We start from the raw sequence: 15,557 nt of genomic DNA, 5'->3' as shown, positions 1-15,557 counted from the left end.
TTTCGTTGCCTCTGTTGATGCCACCTATGCCAAGCAGTATGAGGACTTCTACATCGGGCTGGAGGGCAGCTTTGGCTCGAAGCACGTGTCGCCACGGACACTGACGGCCTGTTTCCTCAGCTGTGTTGTCTGTGTGGAGGGCATAGTGACAAAGTGTGAGACTGGAGGGAGACCCTGGGGCTTCAGGGGTGGTGGGTCCAGGTGTTTGCTGCAGAGGGGCTGGAGTCCACCAGGAGCTATGGTACGGCCTGGAAACCTGGGCAAAGGTGACAGTGGGCTTTGCAGAAAGTCTTGAGTGTTGGGAGGGTCTTTGAGCTCAGCAAATCCTGGCCGTGGTTGGCAGTGGATTGTGTCCCAAGTGCAGTTTAGCATTGGAGACCCTGTTGGGGACTGCCTGCTGACAGTCAGTGGGACATCCCTGCCCCTAACTCCTCTTTCTTCCAACCTCAGGCTCTCTGGTTCGTCCGAAGATTGTCCGGAGTGTCCATTATTGCCCAGCTACTAAGAAGACTATTGAGCGCCGATACACAGACCTGACCTCCCTGGATGCTTTCCCATCCAGCTCTGTCTACCCTACAAAGGTGAGGTGAAGTAACCTCGTGGGAAGTATTGGCAGGTTCCTCCAGGGAGAATGTACCAGCTCAGAGCCTGGGGCTCAAATCCCTGTGCATCCCTTCTCCCTCTGCCAGCATAGCCCATGGAATAGAAAGAAGACACATCACACGTGAGAAAATCAAAGAGAGCTACTAGGAACATATGGAGAAAGTCTTGGCTGACACAAGGTCACCCGACCTGCTAGTTAAGATGTTAGTTATGATCTTGGTTCTGTTGTAGCGTGTTTTTCTGGGAGGTTGTCAGCCAGTCTTACTGCTCCTGGGACCCATGTCAGCGTGGGCTTGCCTGTGCTGTCCTGGAGGCTGTATGCACCCTTGGGTAGAGGTAGAGGGTTTGCCCCGTATTTGGGAATGGTGGAAGGTTGACCTGAGCTTTGTCCCCACTGCACACAGCCTGCTGCATGGATGGTGTGTCACCACTGCCTGCAGTAGGGACAGGGCTTGGAGAGACCATCCAGACTAGCAGTGATAGATGTTGGTGGCTTTAGGCAGTGGAGGGCTGTGGAGCTAGTGAACCCCAACCTCTGGCAATCCTGATAAATCAAGCCTTTCCAGCAGTCTTGTGTGTGTTGGGTGATACAGCCTGTCTTCCCACTGCTCAGCTGACCCACCTCTTTGTGCTCCTGAAAGACGGTGCTAGTCTTTTTATTGGGTTCCTCCTCTAGGATGAAGAGAATAACCCTCTGGAGACAGAGTTTGGCCTCTCAGTCTACAAGGACCATCAGACCATCACCATTCAGGAGATGCCTGAGAAGGCACCAGCGGGGCAGCTGCCACGCTCAGTGGGTGTTATTTTGGATGATGACCTGGTGGACAAGGTGAAACCTGGGGACCGCATCCAGGTGGTGGGGACGTACCGCTGCCTGCCAGGAAAGAAAGGCGGTTATACTTCAGGGACTTTCAGGTGAGTCTTCTTTTGTCTTGACTTCAGCCTTCCCATCCTTTTCTATTCTAGAGTCACATCTCTGGAAGATGCGATCTAGGGCAGGCAGGTGGCCGTCTCACAACTGGGTCAAACATTAGCTTAAATCGCTTGGAAGTGGTTTGCATCTTGCTCCTTAGCATCAGTGTGTGTAGCTGTGGGCTCCAGCTGTGCACAGAGGCGGTTGGTTGCTCTTAAAGATGCTCCATTGATGTCCCAGTGCAGTCAGATAGAGGGGGCTACAGCTCTTAAAGCTTTCCAGCCCTCTCCAGGACTTCTGAGGGTAAATGATGACCCTGTGGAAGTTTCTGCTGTGTTGTTGCTGGGATGCATAGGCTCTATGGGCCTGATCATGGCTGTGTCCCTTCTCCAGGACTATCCTCATTGCCTGCCACGTGAAGCAGATGAGCAAAGACGTCCGGCCACTCTACTCTGCTGCTGATGTGGCCAAGATCAAGAGGTTCAGCAAGAGTCGCTCCAAGGTATTTAAGTCTTAGAAGGTGGGCTTATCAGGGTGTGAGATTGCAGCTAGAGCAGCTTTAAGGCTTGACACATGGCTAAGAAGGTGTCTTGTTGGGTTGCAAGTAATTCTTCAGCTGTCTTAGCAACGTGGCTGGATTATACCACTCACATTCTTTGAGTTTTCTGCTTAGGCTTTGATCAAATCCAATTTTTTTTTTTTGTTGCTGCTTCTGTACTGCTAGCAGCATCCTTCCTGCCTGCTAGCAGCTCTGCTGTGCATAGCTGCTGGGACAGAGATCTCCCTTGTTGTGTGTGTCCTTATCCTGCCGGCTGGTTGCCAAGGAATTTCCTCTACAGGAGAAACACCTCCTTCTTTCCCCTTCAGATCCCAAACCAGAATGAGATACTGAGGTCTGCCCCAACCTGGTCTTATGCTGAGACCTTTGCCTCATAGCGTGGAGTGGAGAGAGCCTTGCTTTCACAGGGGTTGCTGCTTCCAGTGATGAATGTGATGGTCAGGATGGTCTAGGACTTCAGAGCCCAGTTGAATGAAAACTGGCCAACAGTTGTCTTCTTTCTAAATAATTTTCATCTGTGTCGTTCTGCGATAGGATTAAGCTCTTTTCTTTGGTGTGCTGAAATGGACTTGTGGAGTATTGCTTCTTATTCTTACTTGCGACAGTCCATCTGATGGGCTGTGCTTTGTCTCTTCTGCCTTAGGATATCTTTGACCAGCTGGCAAGATCCCTGGCTCCCAGCATCCATGGGCACGAGTACATCAAGAAGGCCCTCCTCTGCATGCTGCTTGGAGGGGTCGAGAAGGTCCTGGAGAACGGGAGCCGCATCCGAGGAGACATCAATGTCTTGCTGATAGGTCTGGAAAAGCTAGGCAGAGGCACCCTCTGTTGGTGGTGTTGGGGGAGTGAGATGGAGGAACATTTTTCTGGACTTAGTTTCATAGAGTAATTGAAGTTAGATGGGACCTCTGGAGGCCTCTGGTCCAAGCACGTGCGCAGGGTAGAGCCAGTGTCACTGGTAGATCAGGTTGCTTTGGGACTTGTCCATTTGGTTTTGAACATCTCCAGGGATGGGATCCCGTGAACTCTGTAGGCTCTATCCTACCATCCAGCTGGCATTTCCTGGGTTTCTATTGTCCCCATTGCCTCTGGTTCCACCACCATGCACTTCTCTAAACTCTAGCTCCATCTTCTCTGTTTCCTCCCATTGAGTCGTTGAGGAAGGCGAGAAGATCATCTGATCATTTTATTTTATGAAGACTGAATGAACACACTTCTTGCCCGTTTTCCCCGCACCTGCTCCTGCACTGAGAGCTCCAAACTGGACCCAGTATCCAGATGATGTGTGGTTATTAAACATGGTCTTCTCCATTTCAGGAGACCCTTCCGTTGCCAAGTCTCAGCTGTTGCGGTACGTGCTCAGCACCGCGCCCCGCGCCATCGCCACCACTGGCAGAGGCTCCTCCGGTGTTGGCCTGACGGCTGCTGTCACCACAGACCAAGAAACTGGTGAGGGGTGGGCTGGTTCCTGGTGGGAGCTGTCAGGGAGATACTTGTTAATACCTGGGAGGGACTCTGCGAGGTCTAGGGCTGCTGTTAATTGCGCAGCGACTCTAGCAGTATTTGCTCCCTCCAGAAGTTTTATGGCAATGGTAGTAGTATTTAGGGGTATTTTCTCTAGCTCTGTTAGGTGGTGGTCTTCTCTACTCCTCTTCTACTTGGTGCACCCCACGTGAGGGCTAGCAGCAGCTGGGATCTTGTTGTCTTCCTTATGGGCTTGCTCCTCATCCTGTGTCCTTCTGCTGTCAGGTTGGGTAGGAGGTGGGCAGCTCTGAAGGATGCTGCTGCTCGTTGAAGCTTAGCCTAGTCACAGAGGTGGTGGGGTGGTGGAGTGCAATGTCAGGGCAGATGTGTGGGCTGCTGAGTGGTGTTTGACCCCCTTTTTCTCCCACCCCATGCCAGGTGAACGGCGTCTGGAAGCAGGAGCCATGGTGCTGGCTGACCGGGGAGTGGTGTGCATCGACGAGTTTGACAAGATGTCAGACATCGACCGCACAGCCATCCATGAGGTGATGGAGCAGGGCCGTGTCACCATTGCCAAGGCCGGCATCCATGCCCGCCTCAACTCCCGCTGCAGTGTCCTGGCGGCGGCCAACCCCGTTTATGGCCGGGTGAGTGCTGGTGTTTGCTGGTCCCCTCCATGGGGAAGGATGCTGGCAGCCATCTTGGTGGAGGAGGCAGCTGGTGAAACCCAAAAGATCCCCCAAAATCAGTGACTTGGTTCTTGTTAGGACTGGATCCATGGGGCAATGAAGACCTGGTTGGTTTGGTCTCTGTTGCTGCTTGTGGCCCTCCTGGAGGAGCGAGGGGCTTGTGGGGTTTCTTACCCTGGCTCATTTCTGCCTGGGTGTCTCACAACAGCCTGGTGGACCTTCATCCTGGTGACATGCCCCAGTCTTGGTGCCTGATCTGGGATCACAAAAAATAGGTGTTTTCTTTGCAAATGAGAGCTATGCTGACCTTCCAGGATGGGGAAAAGAGGCCTTACTTCTGCAGCAGGCTGGATTTAGTGTGGTGTCCAGCTGCCTGGACATCCATCCTTTAAGGCCTGGCCTGAGAAGGTCTTCTCAGCCTCCCTGGCAGCCAAGACTGGCCCATGAGGGCCTTGTGTAACCCCTTATATTGTCCTCTTCCAGTATGACCAGTACAAGACACCCATGGAGAACATTGGCCTGCAGGACTCCTTGCTTTCCCGCTTTGACTTGCTCTTCATTGTGCTGGACCAGATGGACCCTGAGCAGGACAGGGAGATCTCGGACCATGTCCTGCGGATGCACCGCTACCGCAACCCCAGTGAGCAGGATGGGGATGGTGAGTCATTTTTAACTGCAGTCTTGTTGCTGCTCAGGCCTGTCCTTCCTTGTTGGGTTGTCACCCCTTGGTGGCAGCTCTTCGGGTTCAGCATCCTGGCTTTGTGGAGGACTGCTTGTGGTGGCTTTTGGAAGTTGCTTTAAAAGCTAAAAGCCCATTCTCTGTGACCCTCCCTCCCCTCTACAGCTATGCCCCTGGGCAGCGCTGTGGAGATCCTGGCTACGGAGGACCCCGACTTCATGCAGGAGGAGGAGCAGGAGCTTCAAGTGTATGAGAAACATGATGACCTCCTGCATGGGCCCAGCCGCCGCAAGTGAGTCCTTCATTCCACATTGCCTGGAGCTCTCGGAGGGGTTTCCAGCATTATGACTTGATGGGTTTGGCTTATGTACCCAGTGGCTGATGGCTGGTGTCAGTGACGCTCCAGACGGTCTGTGGGGAGGTACATGAGCAGGGTGCCAAGGGAGATTTGCTCTGGGCTTGATCTATCATGCCAGGCAGGTGAGGAACATCTGGAGCTGAATTCCCCACATGCCTGGGTGCCCATGAAGGGCAAAAAGTGGGAAGCCAACTTCTGCAAACACCTTTTGCTTGTCCCCACCTTGGAGGACATGGGTGTGCGTGCATTCCCTGCAGAGAGAAGATCGTCAGCATGGAGTTCATGAGGAAGTACATCCACGTGGCGAAGATGATTAAACCTGTCTTGACCCAGGAGTCAGCGAGCTACATAGCTGAGGAGTACTCCCGCCTGCGCAGCCAGAGCCAGATGAACTCGGACATTGCCAGGGTGAGCCCCGGGAGCAGCTCCCTGCCAGGCTAGGAGGAGGGAAACTGAGGCACAGGCTCCCCTCTCTCCTTATGGGAGTTTTCCACCGTGGACGTGACCCCTCTTAGTGAGGTGGGATGCTGTGATGGGGGTCAGCCTTGCAGAGGCACCTTTCTCTCTCCCCCCCCAGACCTCCCCCATCACGGCCCGTACCCTGGAGACGCTGATCCGCCTCTCCACAGCCCACGCCAAGGCCAGGATGAGCAAGACCATTGATCTACAGGATGCTGAGACAGCTTTGGAGCTGGTGCAGTTTGCCTACTTCAAAAAGGTGGGCTGAAGGTGTCCCTTGTCTCCTGGGGGAGTTCTAAAATTGTCATTGGAAAAGTTGGGTTTGGCGCAGGGTGAGCACCCTGTGCCGCCGGTGGGGTTCTTTCCTGGGGATCGTGTGGGATGAGGCCACCGTGGTGGGATCTTGGGTCTCTTGGGGTTGGTCCCCTAAAAGCAGCTTCAGTGGAAAAGGGGCCTGAGTCCATCATGTCTTTGCCACGCAGGTACTGGAGAAGGAGAAGAAGCGCAGAAAGCAGGTGGAGGATGACTCGGAGACTGAGGAGGAGGATGAGGAGTCACAGCCCAAGGAGGAGTGCCGGGTGAGCAGGTAGGAGCCAGAACAAGGGAGGGGGGGCCATGTCATGCAAGGGGCACCATCCTCATTGGAGGTTGCAGGAGGCAGTGCTGGCCTTGGGGAGATACTTCACAATTGATCAACCTAATGGATTGTCTACCCCCAGTTTGTGGTAGCGGGACATGGTTATTTTGTGGGTAAGGAAATGGCTGGATGGCCATGTCCAAAGAGTTGCAGTCAACAGCTCGATGTCCAAATGGAGATTGGTAACGAGTGGGGTCCCTCAGGGGTCCGTGCTGGGACCAAGACTATTTAATACCTGTGCAAACCTCAAGAAGTTCAAAAGGGCCAAGTGCAAGGTCCTGCGTCTGAGCTGGGGCAGCCACCAGTATCAAAACAGGCTGGGGGACGAATGGATTGAGGGCAGCCCTGCGAAGAAGGACCTGGGCGTGGATACTGATGGGTGAAAAACTGGGTATGAGCTGGTGATGTGCGCTTGCAGCTCAGAAAGTCAAAATGTGTCCTGGGCAGCATGGCCAGCAGGTCAGGGGAGGCAGCTCCCCCGCCTCTGCTCTGCTCTGGTGAGACCCCCCCCCCCCCGGAAGGTAGATTTAGATTGGACATAAGAAAAAATCCTGCCAGGGATGGGGCACCCACGGCTGCTCCGGGCAGCCTGTGCCAGCGCCTCGCTGCTCCCGTCATAGAAAAAAGTTTTGTGATGGGAGCGGTGAGGCGCTGGCCCAGGCTGCCCAGAGCAGCTGTGGGTGCCCCATCCCTGGCAGGGCTCAAGGCCAGGCTGGACGGGGCTGGGGGCAGCCTGGGCTGGGGGGAGGGGTCCCTGGGGGGTTGGAACAAGATGATCTTTGAAGGTGCATTCCAACCCAAACATTTGATGACAGCCACAGCCCTCGGTCTGGTACCAGCTTGGGTCCTGTGGCATGGGCAGGGGTTTGTGGCCAGCCAGAGGGGGGTTCACTTGTGAGCCACAGGTGTGGTCCTGGCCAGACATCTCCAGGCACTTGGGGCAGGGGGGGCTTCAGATCTGCAGTCCAGTTGCAGCTGGGGTAACGTTTTTTTCTCACACCCAGGAGAAAGAAGGCACGCACAGGAGACAAGGGAGGCTCCTATGACCCATACGACTTCAGTGACACCGAGGAGTTGATGCCGGAGGGTGAGTCCCTGGGGTTTTGGTGGCACCTGGCTCCTGAGGGTGCTGCTGCCTTCTGCCCTGGTGGGTCTGCATGCCCTGGGGTCACTTGGTGTCCCTGGCGTGATGTGGCACTGTCCAGCTCCACAGATTAAGATGATTTATTTTTTATTGTTTTTAATTTTTTAAACCTTCCATGGCTCTGTGGGCCAGGAGAGTTAGTATTGACGTTAACTTTTCCCCCTCCACTTCCAAACTGCTGCAGAAGTAACAACATTGGGAGGGAGTTTGGCATTGCCCACCCTGTCCAAAGCCCAAGTGCTTTTGCTCTGTGGGTGCTTGAACACCAGGCAGGCTGGAGGTAACCCTTCCTTCTGCTCCAGTTCAGGCACATGCTCCAAAGACGCCCGAAGCCTCAGCCGCTGGTGAAGTGAAGAAGCCGGAGTTGGCTGAGCCAAGGTGAGTGGGGGCTGAGGGTGGTGGTGTCTGTTCCCACCCTGGTGGGTCCAAGCTGTTGTCTGGTGCTGAAGATGCATCTGTGGTGGGTGCTTCCAGCTCCGGTTTTGGCTTTCCTGCTGGGTGCTGCAGCTGAAATGGCAAAGGGCTGAGGCAACCTGGGCTGGGAAGGAAAGGGACGGACTTGTGTGTGTGTGTGTGGTCTCCAAGGTGAGAAGTAATCACCCTTCTCTGACCAGGTTGAAAGCATTCAAAGCTGCTCTCCTGGAGGTCTTCAAAGCTTCCCATGCCCAGTCTGTGGGTCTGAAGAACGTGATGGAGTCCATCAACCGTGACAACCCTGAGCCCTTCTCGCTGGCTGAAGTGAAGGTGGCATTGGCCCACATGCAGGAAGACAACCAGATCATGGTGTCTGATGACATTATCTTCTTAATCTGAGCCTCTGGGTGGAAGAGCCCAAGTTCTTGTGGAGTCTTAGTCTGGAGACTCTTCATGTTTGCCTTCAACTTTCTCCTGAACTATTCTCCTGGCTGAGCTGAACTTTGGGGAGCTCAAGTCTGCGCACTTTACAGTCCTTCACTGTGCTTTGCTGGCACCAAAAAAGGCCAGGAGCTCTGGAAGTTCTTACTGTTGCTGTCTTCAAACTGGGGTATTTGGGAAGAGGTTTGTTTCTGCAAGGAGCTAAAAGGAAAGACTTGGTGCAGATTATCGGTGTTCTTAACATACTGTTTTTAGCATTGCTGGTAATAATTCCAGCCTTTGGATAAAAAAAATTGTTTTTAGGAATCCAACAAATAGCTGCGGTGGTAAGAGGCAACATGAGAGCACCACTATTAGTAGTGAAGCTTTTATCCCCACCCCCATGCCCACTCTCCCGCCCCCTTTTTTTAATTTTTTCCTTTTTCCTCAGTTATGTATCCTAGATCTGCTTCTCTCACAAGTAATGCTAGATACCTCATGCCTGTCCTGTTGTCTGTGACCAGCCACTTCCCACACTCTTCCTACCCATCTCGTGCAGGATCTGTGGTAATGGAGGGGCAAGTGTAGTCTGATCTGCTCCTCACCCATGGGGCAACCTGATTTCTAGATTTCACAGTCCTTCCAGGAGTTTTGGCCCCAAGCAGGTGGGAAGGACTTGGGATGCTCTGAGCTGCCCAGGGGACCTGTCCCTGGTGCAGATGGGTTTGGTCTCCAGCTGCTCCTGCCTTTGATCTGGGATCACGCCTGTATGAATATAATGGGACCACCACAAATGGGAGGAAATCTTTTTGGTTTTGTTTAGTGGGTTTTTTTTTTTTCCTGTCCTGGTGAGTTTCAGGTGAAGCTTTGGAGAAGACCCTGAACAGCACAAGCTGTTTGCTGATGTCCCTGCCCATTTCTGGGCACTGGCACAGTTCCTGTGCCCTTTTTTCTGGATGCCATGAATATTGATTTGAATAATAAAAATACCTAGATACTGTTTCCACCATGACTTGTTGCTTACTTGGATTTAAACTGTTCCCACTTCTGGCGTTGCATCCCTGCAGTCTTCTGGGGCCCTGTGCTGCTACAGAAAGCCTTCAGGACCCCTCTGGGCTCAGGGATGGGGTTAGGCACCTTCTCCCACCACACTGCCTTTGCCTTGGTGGACCAGGCACTTTGCAGAAATACCCTTGGGGTGGGTGGGTAATAAATGTGGGCAGCTCTTTCCTCTCCCACTGCAGCTACGTGGCCAGGGGCTATGTGTCCGGGTGCCTAAAAGGACGGGGTAGCATCTCATTGCACAGGGAGGGGGAGACACCCTAGATTTTCTATTGCACACAGACCTGTTGAATTAGAAAAGCCTGATTTCTGAGCTGCCCTCATCCAGCACAGCTGTGATAGCAGATTTTTAGGTTTGAAAGGGATTTTGCATGTTTTTAACCTAAAGATCTCTGGTAGGATGCATTGCACTTCTACAGAGTGCCCTTAGACCTATGGCTTGTGAAACTGCAAAGACTGGTGAAGGTGAGTTAAATGCAGATGGTCAGAGTTGTTCTGTCTCAGTGTTTTGCTACGCAGAAGCTGAGCCAGCATGCTCTGCTTCTGCATGGCCACTGCTGTCGTGGCTGTGTGCTGCAAAGCCCCCAGGCAGGAGCAAGGGGCCAAAAATATCCAGGTATCTTCTTCAGGGTGTAGGTGGTATATTCACACTAACTCATCTGTGGGCAAGGGAACCAAACTTTTTCTTCTGGAAAGGTGCTTGGGTGCTTTGATTATCAGAAGTTCCCTGTGAATTTCTGCAGCTCTGACATTGCCCTGCTGTAGGAGTGGGAACACTTGTCACCTCCCTGTCTCCCCTCTGCTTCTCTCTGACTTTCGGGGGCTGCTCCTCTTCGCGCTTCACAGCAGGAATAAGGGAGGGCATTTGGTGAGAGCAGCTTTTTGGAGCCACCTCCTTTTTCTGCTGAGGCCTTTGGTTTTCCCTGTACTCGCAGCTGGGGAGCTGCTAATGCTGTAGTTCCCATGACGGGACACCAGGAGGCGCTCCAGGGGATGTAAATCTTGGGTTCATTTTACCATCTTGCAGATATCACAGCCTCGGATGGTAGGACGTAGTTATCTACCTCGCCCATGTGCTGGCGGCCACCTCGGGGTATCCTTTGCAGTTGCTCAGGCCCTGGGGAGAGGGGTCTTTGGCAAGCGAAAAACAAATCCACGATCCTTGGAGAGAAGCTGACTTGGCTGGTGGGTCTGTGGCTGGTCCATAGCTCGTGGGAGGGTTGGTAGGGGAACTGGTGAGCGGAGCAGCCACCTGGCAGCCACCAGGTCCTCCAGCATCCCTGCTCCTGAGTGCAAGAGCAGATCCCTGCTTTACGAGAGGACAGGGGCAGGTCTATGCAAAGGGAGCTTGTAACTACTCAGTAGCGTAGGAAATGGAAGGCAGCAGGTAGATGTTTGTGAGGATGTATAGGCAGCAGTACCACAAGGGCTGAGAATGCCTAGGAAGGCAGCTTCTTCATTTAGCTGCTCTCTGGCCCACGTGGGCTGTGTTCAGGCTAAAGAAACGTACCCTCGAATGCTCCATATCAGGTTTTGGTCTGGATAAACCAGTGTGTGGTTTCCTCATCCCTGTCAAAAGAATTCAGGCAGGAGGTGCCATGGTGGGAGTAGGTGGGAGAGAGGAAGGAAGGAGTGGGATGCAAGCAGCATCAGCTTGTTGTCAACATTAAGAAAATTGTTTTGGCAATGAGTGGTCAACTAACCCTATGGATGGAAGATCTGGACCTACAAATCCCAAAGGCAGAGAGGTTTGTGGGGATCAGCTGAGTCTGACCAACAGCCTGAATCGGCGATATTCCAGAGGTCATCCAGTTCTTGGATGCTCAGCCACATGGACACTGAAGCCACATCTGCTCTAATGAAATAAACAGTGACAGGGCACAGACTTGGGCACTGCACCTCAGCTAGCTGTATTTTTTGACTGGTCCTTGGCACTTTTTTGATGGGCTTAACTAGCCCTCTCCCAAACAAGTTTTGGCCATGATTCAGGAATATGCGTGGGCCAAAGAGGAGTTGTGATATAGCCACTTCATTTTGGAGACTGGGAGCTTTTCATACAAGCAACATAGCCAGGCTGTGCCATTCGGTTTCAGTTCTAGAAAACAGTCTTTGCAACTGTATAATTTACTTTTTTCCCCCTAATATTTGTATAATATTAATTGCTGTTATCTTTTGTTTCCAGGCTTCATTCTTGCTGATGGAAAAGAATTGATAGAAAATTCTGGAATGGATGAAAATGATGATGGAGTTTATGATACTTACAAAGAAAAGGAAGGACACCATAGAATAAAGATAGTAATTCTCAAGAAACCTGGCTTGAGCAATGTTAGAGGCTATATAGGAAGATCCTGTGGGAAGACAGCCTGGCAAAAGATTACTAAATCTTGAAAAAATAATATGTAATGCAAACTGGGTGAAACAAATTTTATTCGATATAGACGGGACTAGGTCTAAGCATCTGCAGGAGTTAAGGCTAATTGGCATTAAGATTAATAAAGATTAACTGTGCCTGTGGCTCTCTACTGAGTCTTAAGCAAACCTAAATTGCCAAGCACAGCTCCAGGTGCCTTGGTTTTAGATCACAGAGATCAGCTGAACTGAGCCAATATATTGGATTCTTTATGGGAAATCCTGGAGGATGGATGCAGAAAACTGGAAAGAGGGGGAAAAAAAATGGGAGAAAGAAAAGGAGAAACTAAGGAAAGGTGTAGTTCCCTGAAAACTGCAGGAAGAGATAATCAAGCAAACGTTAATATGCAGTACATGCAGTAAAGGGATGGCAAGACTACAAGGTAAATCATACCAAGGCAATCTAACGTTCCTTGACAGGTAATGGGATTTGTGCTTAGGAGATGGACTGTAGGTGTATTTTATCTTGAGCCGTATTAAGCCTATGTGCCTAAATTGCACATAACTCTCATAAGCATGCTAAAAAAGTGCTCTAGTAATGAAATTAGGAGGTGGTGGGTGAATACTTGCTTGGAAAAGACAGGCTTAGATAGGAGTACTTGTGGTATGGGGAGGATGAACAGAGCAGGATTCCCACAGGGATTTGTCCTTGGTTCAGCACTGGTCACCCCTTTGATTAGCAAGCTGGGTAAGAGAAAAGAATATCTTCCTGCTAATACTGGCAGATGATGGCCGGTTGGGAGAGGCCTTGAATGTTCAAAAACCAGTTAGAATTTAAGAAATAATATGGAATATATAGTATCCAGTTCAATCAATGTGTGTATAAACCTCCGAATGGAAGTAGGGAAAATCATGTGCCTTAGAGGCTGGAGACTGATGGGGAGAGAATAGTCCTTTGGGAAGAGGCTTGTCATAGAGCAAGTAGATCACATACTAAACATGAGCCAATAAATGTCATGTTGGTGTCAAGACCCTGATATATTGGGATGTATAAGATGTTGTGGAGCCTAAAAGACATGGTAGTTTCGAAGAAGAAAGAAATAAGCTTTTTTTCCTTGGCCACAGAGAAGAATAATAAGCTTATTTATAAAAAGCAGATCTTCAGGAATAGGTTAGGCAATGAGCAATTGGGAATGATTCGGGCAGTGGTGCTGCTACCCTGGGGCTGAGCAGATGCACTAAGTGCCTTTTGGAGATCTCCCATGTCCTACAGCGCGTAAGGGAAATAGTGCACAAGGTGCCAAAGTGTGTGAGATTTCTGTGACTCTAATTTGGCTATGTGATGCCATTCCAAACCATCGTACACTAAGAAGGGATCAGACCCAGGCTCTCCAAAGGATCTGAAAGCACAGTTGGCCAGCTATCTCCATGTCTTTGTGGCCTGACCTATGGAAGACCTGTCAGGCGGAACCGTACAGCGTGTGACTGCAAATGCAACCTACATTGTCCTAAGGAAGAGCCTGTGTGTGAGCAAGAGGCAGCAGGGCTTTCCCCAGAATGGCCTTGGTAATGTGCTGACTAAAATTACCTTGATGGGGAAGACTCAGATAACAAAGCTGTGTCTGCGTGACCAAGACCAGCACCTGACTTTTTAGATGAATCCTGCAAAGCAAGTGAGAGAATAAACTTCAGCTCCCACTCAGAAATGGGGAGGGTGCAACCTCTCTTGAGGGACATCATGCTCCTTTAGAGGTTAAAGACCAGAGGTAGTAAAAATAATGATTCAGGGAATCTAACCGGTAAGGAAAGCGTTTGGTGTTGTATGTTCTGTGTTGCTCCCTCTCAAGTCGTGTCCCTAATAGTTTACCTGTCTCAGCCTTGCTGCATGGGGGGGGGGGAGAACAGAAGCTCCAGTTCTGGCCCTGACCCTTGTTTTGAGGTGGGTGACCTGACCCACCTCATCACTCAGCTCATCTGGCCTGCTACCTGGGCTCGGTCATGCTCCAGAGGTGTGAATGCAGTGTTGGGTCACGTGCCCTGGTGCCTTATTTCACACGCTGTGCCTTAATATTATATGTCTTAAGCCCACGGTGCCCCTCCCTCCCTCCAGTGCTACTGAATGCCCTATTTACCTGCCTGCTGATGGCACCCAGGCTGCAGGGGCGAGGGGTGAAATAGCCACACCAGCACCCTCAGCATCACCTAATCCCTGCTTACCACTCAACCCACAGCTCTGGCCAAAGTGTGAAGCCAAGTCAGAGCTGGCAGCTAAAAATGAGGTTTGCTCATGGAAGAAGCCCAGAGGTGCTGCCGGTCCCTGCCAACAGTGGCACAGAGCTGTGGTCGCTGCGTGCTGGAGCAGAGCATGCTGATGGCCCCGTGCAGAGCTTTTGGCTGCCAGTATCTGTGGCACACTTGGCAGCCACGTTTCCCCAGCAATATTTAGTCTTTCCAGTTCACATCTCTCAGCTGTGGTCTGCAACTTGGTCATGAGCCTCGTCAGTGTGGTAAAGTGCCGTCAGCAAACCCTGCTGGGGCGAGCGGAGATGCGTACGGTCAGCTCTCCAAACCAGAAGGTAGGTGATTTTATGGCATCACACATCACGAATGGAAAAACCTGGGGTGGTCAGCAAGGCAGGAGTAAGCTGCTGGAGGTACGAGCCCTGCCCTGGGCTTCAGCTGAGCTGCGCTCTGAAACGTTTGGCCTCGGCATCTGAAAGTTTCAGAGGCTGCGATTGCAGCCCTGTTATCTCCTTTGCTGCTGCAGGCTATGGCAGGTCCTCTGATGCTCTTCAGCTGAGCTGGGTGAAGACACCCACCTCCAAAATGCTGTCTATGCTCACAGCGGCTTGCTGGGATGCAGACACACTGGGTGCAATGGACTCCATGCATGGGACAGGGTAGTGGTGGGGCAGAGGATGCTAGAGAAACGTTACTCCCAGCTATATCCTGTTGATTTATTAGAATTCTGGCCATATCTAGGCACCCTAGTCCCTCCTGCATGGCAGGGCACCTGCTTCTAAAGCAGAAAATGACTCTGCCATTGTAGCGTGACCACCAGCTATAAACATTTGCAGAGATGCAGCTGAGAAACAGCGCTTGCTTTGCCTGGTAGCAAAGTCAGTGAAACGCAGGTCACAGTTCAGTGCCTGGTGTTTGTTCCTCTGGGTTCAAAGGCATTTGAGTAGTTTTGGTTTCTGTCTGCTCTGGAGTTTTAATTCCATGTTTCCTTGGAGGTGGTACAGGTGCCTCCTGTGAAGTGTGGAAGCTGAAATGTAGAGAGCTTAGAAGGATGCGGCATCCAAGGCTGAGCTGAAGTGAGGCATGTCTTATGCCTGAAGCCCCTGCAGTGCTATGAAAACCTTACCCTGAGTGTGTAATGAATCCTGCAGTGCAAACAGTGGATTTCTTGATAATAACTGACGTGTAGAAGAGTTCTTGTAGGTGAAATTAAAAATCTCTCTTTTCTTTCCCAGTCCCCGTCCCTTCTCCTAGCCCTTGCAACATGGGAGTGAACAGCTTTTTGAGATAACAACTATTTTTCCTCCTTTATGACAACTTATATCAAGTGACCCCTTTTAGATAAAATTTTCAGCAAACTTCAACACAAGTAGTCATAGGAAATTTCAGGTCAAAGAGGGAATCCTTGCTGAAGTTATAAGCTGCTGAAGACAAAATGTGTGAGTGGAAAGTGGTGGCCAGGGCTTATAACCTAGTACTTGGCATGATAATGTCATTGCTTTGTCACACGTAACAGTTTCCTCTTAACCCCGTAGCTGCAAAATCCAACCCATTTCATGGCAGTGC

General features: G+C 51.2%; 1 protein-coding gene across 1 annotated transcript; it reads left to right on the top strand.

The window, feature by feature from the left end:
* Positions 1-6: 6 nt before the first annotated feature.
* Positions 7-9,339, top strand: MCM3 (minichromosome maintenance complex component 3). The gene is made up of 15 exons (XM_040598438.1): positions 7-155; positions 451-581; positions 1,280-1,518; positions 1,910-2,018; positions 2,719-2,872; positions 3,393-3,524; positions 3,978-4,186; positions 4,712-4,886; positions 5,073-5,199; positions 5,523-5,673; positions 5,843-5,983; positions 6,207-6,310; positions 7,366-7,448; positions 7,808-7,883; positions 8,120-9,339. The coding sequence occupies exons 3-15, from the start codon at positions 1,358-1,360 to the stop codon at positions 8,316-8,318; spliced, it is 1,821 nt and encodes a 606-aa protein (XP_040454372.1). The 5' UTR covers positions 7-155; positions 451-581; positions 1,280-1,357; the 3' UTR covers positions 8,319-9,339.
* The last annotated feature ends 6,218 nt before the right edge of the window (positions 9,340-15,557 follow it).

The sequence above is a fragment of the Falco naumanni genome, chromosome 6, assembly GCF_017639655.2.
Source record: "Falco naumanni isolate bFalNau1 chromosome 6, bFalNau1.pat, whole genome shotgun sequence".
NCBI classification, from domain to species: Eukaryota; Metazoa; Chordata; class Aves; order Falconiformes; family Falconidae; genus Falco; species Falco naumanni.
This window is presented reverse-complemented; position numbering and strand designations above follow the sequence as displayed.

Coding starts and splice junctions, on each gene's coding strand:
- MCM3 (XM_040598438.1), top strand. CDS start 1,358: ATGCCTGAGAAGGCACCAGCGGGGCAGCTGCCACGCTCAGTGGGTGTT. Junction 4,887..5,072: donor CAGTGAGCAGGATGGGGATG/GTGAGTCATTTT, acceptor TCCCCTCTACAG/CTATGCCCCTGGGCAGCGCT. Junction 5,984..6,206: donor AGTTTGCCTACTTCAAAAAG/GTGGGCTGAAGG, acceptor TTTGCCACGCAG/GTACTGGAGAAGGAGAAGAA.